Source organism: Cupressus sempervirens, chromosome 6 (assembly GCF_028749045.1).
Source record: "Cupressus sempervirens isolate cs-2001-9-10 chromosome 6, ASM2874904v1, whole genome shotgun sequence".
Lineage (NCBI taxonomy): Eukaryota > Viridiplantae > Streptophyta > Pinopsida > Cupressales > Cupressaceae > Cupressus > Cupressus sempervirens.
In genome coordinates this window covers 20717253-20730466 of record NC_143123.1, presented here as the reverse complement: position 1 = coordinate 20730466, position 13214 = coordinate 20717253, and the positions used below count along the sequence as shown (strand labels likewise).

General features: G+C 36.5%; 1 protein-coding gene across 3 annotated transcripts in view; it reads right to left on the bottom strand.

Moving 5' to 3' along the window:
• The window catches only part of LOC149550860 (uncharacterized), a 37012-nt gene that overhangs the window by 20723 nt on the left and 3075 nt on the right, over positions 1 to 13214 (bottom strand). For all 3 annotated transcript variants that reach the window (XR_016352630.1, XM_089786444.1, XM_089786443.1), the window contains exons 4-5: positions 12673 to 12902; positions 12077 to 12428 (exon numbers count right to left, since the gene is read on the bottom strand). Coding sequence is in view for 2 of the 3 variants with exons in the window: in XM_089786444.1 (XP_089642570.1) it covers positions 12077 to 12428; positions 12673 to 12902 (582 nt within the window). In the remaining variant the exon portion in view is untranslated. The remainder of the gene's footprint in view (positions 1 to 12076; positions 12429 to 12672; positions 12903 to 13214) is intronic.

Here is a 13214-nt window from a genome sequence, read left to right as displayed (position 1 = left end):
AAGGACAGCTGGAAAGCCTTAAATTGTCAAAAGTCGGGATGAAGTTGGAAATACAAGAACTGAATGGCTTCATCAAGCAATTGGTCACTCCGTTAGCAAGCATCTCTGAAATGCCTATTACTAGTGATCCTACTATTGCAGATGTTCAAGCGCTCATCTCTCAGCTCCAAGAAGACAAACACTTGGGGCAAATCGATAGAGAGTGGAGCGAGAAACTCAAGTTGGAGGGACTCTCCATTATAGAACAATTTGGAAATGCTATATTGAGGCTGGAAACAAAGAAAGATAACATTTCAGCAAATAGAGCCACCTTGGCTGCGGAGAGAACTAAGAGTGAAGATTGTGTCTCTCTATTGAAGATGATTATCCACATGAAGGCAAAGGAGGCTGTCGAGGCGAAGATCTTGCCTAAAGGGGATGAGCCTTTATTTGAGTGGCTTCAGAGCATGTAGTTCAAGTCCAAAATGATCATGGCAGCAAAGGAAGGTCTTAAGGAAACTGAAGCTAAAGTGAAGAAGGATCAAGATAGAGATTATGAACTTTTGAGAGGTTTACATACAAACTCACAGACTAGTGGACAAGGAAAGGGAATCATCGGAGTAACTGCCATGCAAACAAACTTTTCCAATTACATAGACAGTTTGACAGAGATATCTTCCGGTCAGCAAAACAAGAATTTCCAAACTCTAGAAACTTGGCAAGTGTGTACACGTGGCCATGGAGGAAATGCAAGACCATTTGAGTGTTCTCAAAGATTTGGCCAGAGAACATTCTAAATGGCTCTTGAGATATACTAATGTACATGTTCATAGGCATGAATAATTAATTCCAATCATTGTAGCTGCTAAGGCCTATAGGACAAAAGCAAAAAAAGGGAAAGAAGGCGAAGTGATTCATATTTCGCTTCTTTCATATTTTGATGAAATCATTGCAATGGACAAACTGGCTCCTTGCCATTTGTCATTTTTGAAGAGATGAACCGATTAAACTTCCTTTGTAATGGTCATCTCGGAATCCTATATGTATTGGAATGAAAGATTAATAAAAGGTCGGCTAATTTTTGGTGTGAAATACTGGATGTTGTAGAGCCAATTGAATGGTATTTTGTGTCAATTATTTTCGGTTCCACTCTATTGAATGTTAATTGTAAGTTTTCTCTTTTATCTGAATTAAAACAAGGAATGAACAGAGCTTCATTCCCCTGTTTTGAGGCAGTGAACTGAATATGATAAGTATTGTCATCGTAGGTCCGAGAGAAATCCCTTAGGTGTTTTCCTTCAAGTTAAATCTTTCTTTCTCTGTAATTAGTTTCCTGCTGGATCAGTTTAGTATTAGTTAGTATGCACTATTGATGAGTTCATAAACTTAATTAATCTTCTAAAATCATTTCTTGCCTAAGTTAAATCCTGTATAGATTTGGCTCGGTTTACCTCTCCTATTCTCGAGTTAAGAACATACCTTGTTTTAGATTTAGGAATAAACATAATTCATTGCAAATCTGCAATAGGGAGCTGTACCTAATAATTCAGAGGAAAGTTAGTCTTTTTAGAAGCAACTTTCCAACTGTTATAACCAGATATTGTTCACAAATTTGGGTATCTAAGAGTTAAATCAAAAAGAACAATCTATTTACCAACATTATCCTTGATAAGTCGGATAGTGAAGAAGAACAAGAGTACATACCTAATTTGGAAAATCAACAAGATGTGTGAAGATTGGGTCCCTTCTACTAATCTCCTTTGGGGAGATTCAGATAGTCCAGTATCTCATGAGATCAGATAGTCCAGTATCTCATGAGACAGTTGCAAATTTAAAACAAGAGAATGTGACACTTGATGATATTGAGGATTCCACGTCCAGGCGTCCCAAGCCTTCATGGTGTAAGCATCCTAGTCGAGATTCAAAAACAAATTCCAATGAGTATGAATGGGACTCCCTCTCGGAGCCTTCTACAGTTGATATGGATATTGATGTTGTTCATACATATAGTTCTGAACCCGAGTTAGTTGACGATTCACATATAGGATCAGATGATTTGAACTCACATGTTACCTTAGTGGACGATTCTTCACTTGTTAGGACAACTCCCAATTTGGGTAGTTTAGGAAGTTACTTGACGAACTCTGACTCTTTGGTCACCAAAGATATCATTCATATTCATAACCTTGAACCAGTCATTGATTTACCCCTTGTTCATCCTGATTTGATTGATTGGTCTGAACAGGATCACGAACTTGAGCTTTTAATGTTTCAAAATGATTATGAGATAGCCTGTTATTTGAATGCCATTGAACCCGTAGTCTCTTTGACCAGTGAACCGATTACCAACATTACAGAGCCAGACATCAAGTACCTTAATTGCAAAATAAAAAGAAAATAAAATAAAAAGAATAGGAGTTTTGACAACGAAAACCACTATGTGGCGGTGTCAGAACCAAAAAAAGTAAAAAGAAAGGACGTATCCAAGGGTGAAAACCTTTGTGAGGCGCCTGAGGATGAGGTACTTGATCGTCTCCCTAGTTATTTTCAAGATAGATCTTCAGTGCTTATTGAACCAACACAAACAATCAATTTGGCTATGGATGAAGCTCCGCAAATGGTACATTTGGCTCAATCTTTGTCATCACAAGAAAAAGCAGCTTACATTAAGTTCTTATGAGAAAAGAATATCAATTTTGCATGGACTTATTCAAATATGCCAGGGTTGGACACTCATCTTATTATGCATCACTTATCCATAGCTCCAGGTGTTAAACAAATTAAGCAAAAATTGAGAAAGATGCACCTCACATAGCTCATCATTCATTAGTTGGCTCAATTTGGTACACTTTATATTATAGTAAGTCATCTATCCAGCATTCCCATATTTGGCAAGGCACTTGGATCAACCTTACATACAGTATTAACCCTTCATAATTTTGTTGATCATGTATTCATGGATTTACTGATTGTAGTAGGTTAGGGGTTTAACCATGGAGGAAACTCTGCAATTAAGTGCACTCAAGTTATAGTATTGGGATGGGTGGCCTCCTGAGAAGTCCCAATACTTTACCTCTGTAAGCATCACCTATATCCAATGAGTGCTAAGTCTTCCATTCATTCTCATGATAGATAGATTTGTGCGAACTACTACTCATAAAACATGGGTCAATGAGTTTGACTCATAAAACTACAGAGTTGAATCCTAATACCAATGTCACAATTTGACTTGTCAAAAATGTCTCCTACTTATCAATTGATAACCTTATGGGGCTTTCTAATGAATGGTTCACCTAGATCCAACAAGTACTAAGTGACCTATAAATTCTCATGAGAGATGGGTTCATGTGAACCACTACTCATGAAACATGGATTAATGAGTTTAACTCAAAAAACTACATAGTTGAATCCTGATAACAATATCACAATTTGACTTTCTATGGAAAATATCTCTTGCTTATCAATGCCCTATATTTTTCCCTCAATCAAAAATTCCAAGTAGGAGGAAAAGAATAGAATCACTAACATCCAGTACTTGGTTAAGATACTACAACATGATAGGAAATCATAGAAAAATAATCCACAAACTGTATAGATCATTTCCACTAGGTTTAGGAACATTAATTTAATCATAAGATATATTTAATTTGTTAATGAAATTCAGCCACAAGAGAGCTAGCAAAAAGGGCAAATTAGAGTGCCTTAAATGATCATCTATCCTAGGCTCAAGAGTGGATGTCATACCTCTTTGCCATCGTGTGGCTCTTTGCCATCCAAATCCATATAAAGGGGTCTATCTAGTGAAGAATCCCATATTTGTTCCCCTCTTACATTGCCACCCTAATCATCCTCCTTATGATTAAAGTTCCTTAAGGCAATATCAACTAAGGTATAGGTTTGAGAAAACTACAATAGGGTGTTCAAAGTGTCGTTTCCTTCTATGCCCAAGGGAGGGCAATCCTGGCACCCCTTGGCCTCATGGAACAATCTGTCACTGCCATGATGAGGTGGTGTGCTTCAAAGATGACCTCAAAACAGTTTCTCCCTCCTTGGATTCTATCTATTATCCCTACAAGAACCGATTACAGAAAACACATAAAGAGCCGAATATGATTGCGTGTTCTATCAGATAAAAAGAGCACATTTATCATATTCATATTCATTATTCCTAAACAGAAATCATAAATAGGACCACATAAGCAAGAAATCATAAGACCCATAATGCTGCTTATTATAAGAACCAATGCTCCATACCAATTTGCAGATAATATTCAGATTCTCTATACTTGAATGAGATCACTGTAAGGCAGATAGTGTTTTGTTCAATCTGCACTTATAGCTTCTGCTGCTGCTTGATCAATCTATTCCTCCGTCTGATTAAACCTTTTTCCTCTCTTATTCTTTATCAATGCCTCAACTTACTTATTTTACGCAGATCAGGTCCTGCTCTTTTTTTTCTTAAAATTGATCCTCTTTCCTCCATTTATATCTGTCCTCATTCAATGAAATGATCCACTGTATATATCCCCTCAAAATTGGATGAAGAATCACCACTCTTCAAGGCAGGCAACTCCTAATAGAGGCATCCCTTCATACTCATTCTGCCCTTCTGAAACTAGGTTCTACCTTCTAATAATGTTGATTGCTACTATTTTGTTACTGGCCACCCTCCTTTAAAAATCTCCGACACCTCATCAACCAATATATATATATATATATATATATATATATATATAGATGATTTTTATTCGCTCCTAAGGAAGTCAGCCATAGAGTAGGGTTGGCAGGCATATAAAAGGTGTTAATTTTATTTTATTTTCCCTAATACTAAGTTGGCCTTCTTATTTAATTTCTTTATTGCTAGACATCTTAAATTTTTCTCTAAGATAGGTTGCCTTAGTTAACTTATTAAAAACTGTGATTTATATAAACCTTAAGCGGGGCATGACATGGAAGAAAGGTGCAAGAAAATTGCCTATTGATCAATGCATTGCATTGTCTACTAAAGGGGCAATATTTTTTGGAAGCAATGGATAGTGAAAGGCATGTGGAAGATGGTGCATTTATTTGTTAAAATACAGAAAGACACTGCCGTTACACAAAATGAATCATCAGCAGATACAAAGAGTAGATGATTGGGATCCTCTGGTGATGCCACATCCACATGACCTGGAAAGAGAAACACATAACACTACACACAATATTTCCACCTTAGCTAAATGCTGAAACTTGTTTATTGTCTTCACAAATGCTGAGCAGTAACAGCTAAAAAAGAATATGATACAGCTACAAAATGTACAAGGAATATATATTGCAACTGCTCAAAGGAAACATAAGAAAAATATTGATTTCCTATGACATGCACATAGAGAATGAATACGATAACATATATAGTCAAGATAGTGTCTCCGTTGAAGACAAGAAACAACTCCTGATGATACATAACAGAGAAACAAGAAATGTAGGTAAACATCCACACAAGTTATCAAACTGAGGAATGATGACCAGACTCTAGCATACCAAATATAATCTAAGAAAACTTTAAGGATCAACACAGGTATGAACAATTACTCATGTGGCTACCAGAACATTAACACTCCCTCTTAGCAAAGGAGAGACCATTTAATAGCAAAACTTTATCACGGATACTCTCAACGTGATATCGTAATCTCACTATGACACTCACCATGGCTTCTTCCAGAGGGTGAATAAACACAAGTGCTAAGTCATGGAGTCTCTCACATGACTTACACCGTGGCTACCCCCAAAGAGTGGACCCATCATGGCTACTCCCAGAGGCTGGAACGAGGGCTTCCAAGTTTCACCTCAAACCTCTCTCTCAAAGAAGAATGCATTAACAAGGGCTTGCAACTCAAACTTCTCTCAAAAAGAAGAATGCATTAACAAGGGTTTGCACCTCAAACTTCTCTCACAAAGAAGAATGCATTAACAACAAGAAATGAGAAACAATAAAGCTAAGATTCTCTCTTAGCAAGAACATTATCTCCACAATACCAAACTTATCTCAAAAACAACATAACTTCACTCTAGGAAGTGGCTTGGTGAGAATGTCCATTGTCTACTCTTTTGTGGAAATGTACTTGAGCTCAACTGCTTTCCTTTGAACCATATCTCTTACATAATGATACTTGACTTCCACATGCTTAGTTCTATCATGAAAAAAAAAAGATTAACTGAAAGCTTTATACAGCTTTTGTTGTAACAAAGAACCATTGTAGGTTCCAAAGGTTTCCCAAATAGTCATGCAAGAAGCTTTTACAGTCACACTACTTCTCTTCTTGTCACACAAGCTACAACATATTCAGCTTCAACTGTGCTCCGAACCACACATAATTGTTTCTTGTTGCAACAAGAAATCATAGTTGAACCTAGGCTGCAACAACAACCAGAAGTACTATTCCAATCAAGCACACCTCCTAAACAACCTAAATTAGAAAAACTCCGCAAGTTCATAACTTCACAAGAAGAATATTTCAGACCAAATCCCATTGTACCACGCACATATATCAAAATATGTTTGGCTGCAACAAGATGAATCTGTCTAGGCTCACATAAACTAATTGAGAGTGTTAACAATTTAACATATATTAGGCCTAGTATTAACTAAATCCAATTAATTGTTAGAGTGGGGTTGTCATTGCACCAAAAGATAGATCTGTAAGTGCCCGATATAGCCACTCAACTTATAGTACATAGGAGTCAGTTAAACCCTTGTCACGAATCTCGAGTGGAGCGCTGAACATTTTTCCAACAATTCCCCCTTAGCATTACTCAAGGGTCTAAGGATTCGAACCTGTGACCAAGCTCTAATACCACTTGTTAGAGTGGGGTTGTCGTTGCACCAAATGACTAATCTATCAATGCCCAATACAACCACTCAACTTATAGTACACGAGAGGCGGTTAAGCCCTTGTCACGAATCCCAAGGGGAGCGTTGAACATTTTTCCAACATTAATTGCCTATATATGGTTGGATCAACAGAATCTGAATTGGCTACAACCTCATGTAACTTTTTCAAACTTGTTTCCATAGGAGTTGTCATGGACTTGCAGTCTAACATACCAAATCTTTTCAAAATGTCAGTAACATATTTCCTTTGACTCGGGATAATCTCATTTGGTTTTTGTCATACGTCAAGTCCAAGGAAGTAGTGCAAAAAACCAAGATCTTTCATCTCAAATTCAAAAGCTAACTCTTTCTTAAATTTAGCAATGAGATCATCCTCTCCAATGAGAAACAAATCATCAACATAAAGTACCAAGATTAAAGTTTTACCATCAATTACCTTGAATTTTGAAATATGCATTTGCATCAGTATCATTTTTTAGGAAGCACGAATTCAACAAAATGATCAATTCTCTCAAACCATGCATGTAGAGCTTACTTAGACTGTATAAAGCCTTTTTTAAATCTGCAAAGCCTTTTTAAATCTGCACACATGTGATTCCTTCTCATGAATCACAAAACCCTCGCCCGACTTCAATAAAATGATCAATTCTTTCAACCCATGCATGTAGAGTTTGCTTAAGACCGTATAAAGCCTTTTTAAATCTGCACACATGTGATTCCTTCTCATGAATCACAAAACCCCTGCCCAGCTTCAATAAAATGATCAATTCTTTCAACCCATGCATGTAGAGCTTGCTTAAGACCGTGTAAAGCCTTTTTAAATCTGCACACATGTGATTCCTTCTCATGAATCACAAAACCCTCTGGTTTCTCAATGAAGACTTCTTCTTCAACTACACCATTCAAGAATGTCGTCTTCACATCCATGTGATGTAGTTTCCATCCTTTAACTATTGCAACAACAATGATAAAACTGACAGAAGCGTATCAAGCTACAGGAGCAAAAGTCTCCTTATAATATATACCTTCTTTTTGAGAAAAGAAATCTACCTACAAATCTATTTTTATATTTTTCAACACTTCCATCAGCTACATGTTTAATTTTGAACAACCACCTAGAAGAAACAACAGATTTAACTTTAAGCCTAGGACAACGCCTCAAAAATCATTTGTAATTATGGATTGATACTCCTCTATCGTGGCATCCTTCCAAACTTGCTATTTGAAGCCTCGTCAAAACTTGAATGTTCAGATGCAATAATATGACTCATCAAGGAAACATATCCTGCAAACATATGAGGTCTCTTACATTCTCTGAAAGTGCCACATGGGGCTGTATATTTTTCAACCTCTTGCATAGTATCTCTAGCCCACAAAGGTCTCTTCTTTGCAAATGAAACATTACTTGGACCAGCAGTGGAGTCTGTAGGATAAATAGGATCAATAGGATCATTTGACTCAAGAGTCTCCCTTTGAATCTCACAAGGGGAATCGGAGACAGCAATATCCATCTCTTGGCAAGGCTCAGATCTTCTCTATCAATTTCCATATTAGTCTTTTTAGATCTTTTGCAAACTACACCTTCTTTAAAAGATACATCTCTGCTGATTTCAATTTGCTTTTGACCCAGAATGTAGACCCTATAAGCTTTTGATGATTCACTGTAACCAACAAAAGCTGTGGATTATAAGGGACACAAAATTCCATCTTAATCCCAGCTTCAATACAAAAATTTTAAAACATACAAAACTATACTCACCCCCATTGTCAAACCTTAAAACTTTGTTCCTCTTATTAGACAAATTCTCTACAAGAGCTTTGAACTCTTTAAATCTAGGCAGCACTTCATCGGGCTCTTCAGTTTTCAGAAAATGAATCTATGACTTACAAAATAATACCAAAAACCACTTAATAAAGCAACAAATATGGGAGCACACAAAACAGAATGAATCCGCTCTAGGATATCCTCTGCTCTACTTTTAATATTATGAAAAGGACTTTTAGTATTCTTACCAAGAGCACAACCTTTGCAAACAGCCTTGTGATCTTGATTTAGCTTTGGAAGGCCAACAACCATCTTATCCATGGAAGACAGAGTTCTAAAATTTAGATGAGCAGATCTTTTACGTCACAGCTCACTAGTACTCGTGGAATCATGTGCTTAGGCTTAAATAGGACGAGTTGAAGGTCTATATAGGCTCTCATGATGGACACAATTTCACAAGTTGCCTTAATGCTAGTGTTCTTCCGTGCAAGAAATTTGCCTTCAGTAAATGTTGTATGATATCCTTTATCTTCCAATGCTAAAATAGAAATTAGATTTCTCTTTATTCTAGGAACAAACGGCACATCACTCAGATGAAGAGGAATTCTTGAATCTAAATGAAAAGATGTAGTTCCAGCACCCTTCATTTAATAGCAAGCATCATCACCAATAATAACTTGTAAATGAGAATCATTTTATATCAGATTAGAGAGATGCTCACAATAACCTGTGATACGGTGAGAAGGTCCATTGTCGATTAGCCAAGTATCACTATCAATAGGAACATTACTTGATAGAGCAAAAACAAATAAGAAACCCTCTAAATTTTCACTTGACTCTCAATGAGGAGAAGCGTTTTCAACATTTGCATCAGCAACTTGAAGCTTGGGGTCTTGATCAACAACCTCTAGCAAAGTGACCATACAAGTCACATTTGAAGCACTGGATTCTAGAGAGATCTTTCTTCTTCTTAGGCACGGGAGATGAATCAGAATTCCTATGTCTAAACTTTTTGATATTTCCTTTTCTTCCTTTCCATTTAGAGGTATTTGGCAGCAAGGACGTGATCTTCTTTAAGGTGAGACTTACACCCATTTCCTCTAGCCTCCAAATCTGCATTGCTCTTGAATGCAATCAGCTCTCAATCAACTGAATTTGGTAGTTCACCTCTTCCACTAATTCCTTGAATAAAGGATTCCCAAGAGTGAGGATGGTTATATTCATGGCCAGCATAACTAGATCTTTTTCCTCAATGAAATCTCAGATAGCATTGAGTTGATCCTTCAATTCTGTGACCTTCATGAAGAAAGATACAACAAATTCTCCTCTAGTCATTTTCATATGTAGTTGTTCACCTCTCAAGGCTATAGCTCTACTAGTGTTGTTGAATTTACGAACATTGAAGACAATCAAACATCGCTTTGGCTGAATTCAATTTCAATATAACCCGTACTGAATGATGCTTAACAGAATCGATCAATATCTTTCTTGCCATTTTATTGTTGTTTCTCCATTGAGCTTTCGCAGTGTCAAAGAAGGTTCAGCTATATCAGACTTCACATAGTTGAGTAGATCATACTCTTAAGAGCAATGAGGTTTCTGAATTTCCATGACATATAGTTGGATGCACCATCCAATCTATCTTCAACTTTGAGTCCATTCACCATTATTAGAAGCTGAAACAAGCAAACCGAAAGTAGAGCAAAGAATAATTCAACGCTTAAAAATTCTGATTCTGGATTATTTCCTTAGATCCACTCTGATACCATGTTAAATTTTTTAACCAGAATACATAGAATGCAATATATTGAAACTCAAAAAACAAAAGAACAGAGAACACAATCAATTATCCTGGGAAAATCCTCCACTTAAGGGTGAAACAGAAAAACCCAAACCCACAAAACACAGAGCCTTTATTGAATGCTAAAACAAATACAGAATTCTCAAGCTTATGACTCTTGACACTTAGCAATCAATCAATCAGCTTTATACATAGTTTGATCACCTTTAGCTATGCAAATACGGAATACTAGAAATTCTCCAAGTATTTCACATATACTATTGTCAATGAGAATGACTCCTGCGCATAAATCTATTGTTCACAGATTATATACAGAACGAAACTATAGCATACGACGCTCTTATTACAGTGGATAAATGTATTCCCCAGACACACGAATTGATCAACACAGCAAACTCAATCAACTGATCTCTATACAACAAGTAAGAATGAAGAGGTCTTTTTCCTGTTGAATACAGAGAGACATTGCTGTTATACAAAATGAATTTACAATGAGTAGACAATTGGGATCCTCCAGCAATGCCACATCTGCACAAAAAGGAAAGGGAATCCCATAATACCATGGAGGTATTGCCACCTGAGCTAAATGCTTAATGGCAATTGTTAATTGTCTTTGTGAATGCCGGACAGTAACAGTTACAAAAGAAGATGATACAACTGCAGAATGTATAAGGCAGTATACATTGCGACTGCTGAAAGGAAACATAAGAACAATATCTGTCTCCAACAGCATGCACATAGAGAATGAATACAACAGCATACGTAGTCATGATAGTGTCTCCACTGAAGATGAGAAACAACTCCCAATAATACATAACAAAGAAAGATGCAACTCCCAATAATACATAACAAAGAAACAAAAATGTAGATAAACATCCACACAAGTTGAAGTGATCAAGCCATGGAATGATGACCACAGTCCAGCATAGCAAACATACTCTTTGAAAACTGTAAGGATCAATGCATATATGATTGTTTTATCCTGCGTCTACCAGAAAATTAACTCTCTAATCCCTAAAAAGGTTTGCACAGTCATTTTAGCTATTTAGAATTATGTGCAGTGTGAACACATCGCCTTCATGCATGTGCATGGCAATAGCTTATGTTAGGAAGTGACTTCTTGTTCCCCTGGGATATGGGATAGCTAAAATACAGAACCGCCCTCCCACACATAATGCACTCTAGCTGACCAAACTTCAACTTTAAAAAGAAGCGTAGTGCAATGGATGTAATATAACTTTTTCTCTACAGCTTAAGGACTTATACAACTCGCGGATGCAACTGAATGCACCTAATTCTCTGCTTCTGTCCCTTATATGTGACCTGTTCCTATATTGCATCCATTTATGACCTTCATTGGACACAGGAATTTCTCTGACCCATTTTGGAACAGGAGATTAAGAATTCCAAATAACACAAAATCTGATGTACAAGAATGATAGGATGCTGTACAGCATCCTAACAATATTGATATTTCATATGCCAGGACGACTTTGTTTGACAATTACACACAGGGTTGGCATTCCCCAACAATCAATCAAAATAAAGCCAATGCTTTTATCATAAGTCTTTCTTGTATTTTTTGCCTCATAGATATGTAATTGTGTGTGTGTGTGTGTGTGTGTGTGTGTGTGTGTGTGTGAGAGAGAGAGAGAGAGACCTTGCAATGCATAGTATGAAATCGGGAGGGCCAGGAGCAGATTTTTTGAACTTTGTATTTGGGTTATACACATCAAATACTAAATTTAGTCCTTTTCCATGATCCCTTGAATCGATTGAATATCTACCAATGCTAAGGTTCTCCAAAGATTCTGAAAGGGAAGCAACTTCCAACTTGCAATCAATTTGGTGAAGAGACGTAGTGTCAAGTCCATCGCTGCAGCAATTGACATCTTTCAAAAGCATTTTTTCATTTTCACTTGTAGTTACGATAGAGCTGCTTTGGAAAAAATGCTTGTCTTCATTAGATATATCTGTATTAGCAATACCCCTTCCATGCTTATGCAATAAACCTACATTGAGAATGAATATATCATTTACAAATTTATAGAAGAGATGCCTTCTCACTGCTTAATGTAAATGCAAAGTTCACACTACAGACACTATAAACAAAGGATGATTGATTCTTTTACTTATAAATAAAAACTTTGCATCATTTCTTCGGTTATCATTTTTAAGCAACTTCAGCCTAAACGATAAATCATTTACTAATATTATCCTATTGAAATCTAATTATCATAAGACATCCAATCGCACCTTCAGAAGTGTCAAGATTGTAAGATGCTGGCTTAGATTTATTGAGCTTCAATGTCCAAGGAATGCTGTGCCGGCCTACAATATAGCCAAGACCCTTCAAATGAGAGTATGCCTGATAATACTCCCAGGTACATCCATACTTTCCATCCATGAGTAAACTGTAAACATCTTCCATAGAAAGGCTCAAATCTCCATCTAGCAAAAGTAAAGCCCCACGTTCAACCATAAATCTGCTCCAATAAAATATATCAGTATATACTATACAGTCAATTCATTAAATTTTAATGTTTCTGCCTGCTTTTCATACAGCACATATTAAATTTGAAACCAATCAGAAGCATATTTTATATAATGACTATAAATATTACTCAAGTTTAAAATATGATATACTATGGATAAATTAACTGAGCAGTTGCTTCCTATGAATATAATGCATTCCTTTGGCTACACTGAGATTTAACTTCAGATGCAATAGCCAATACATAATCTCCTTAGATACTAATTAGTACAGCAAAACACCAAGAGAATATAGCAATATGTGC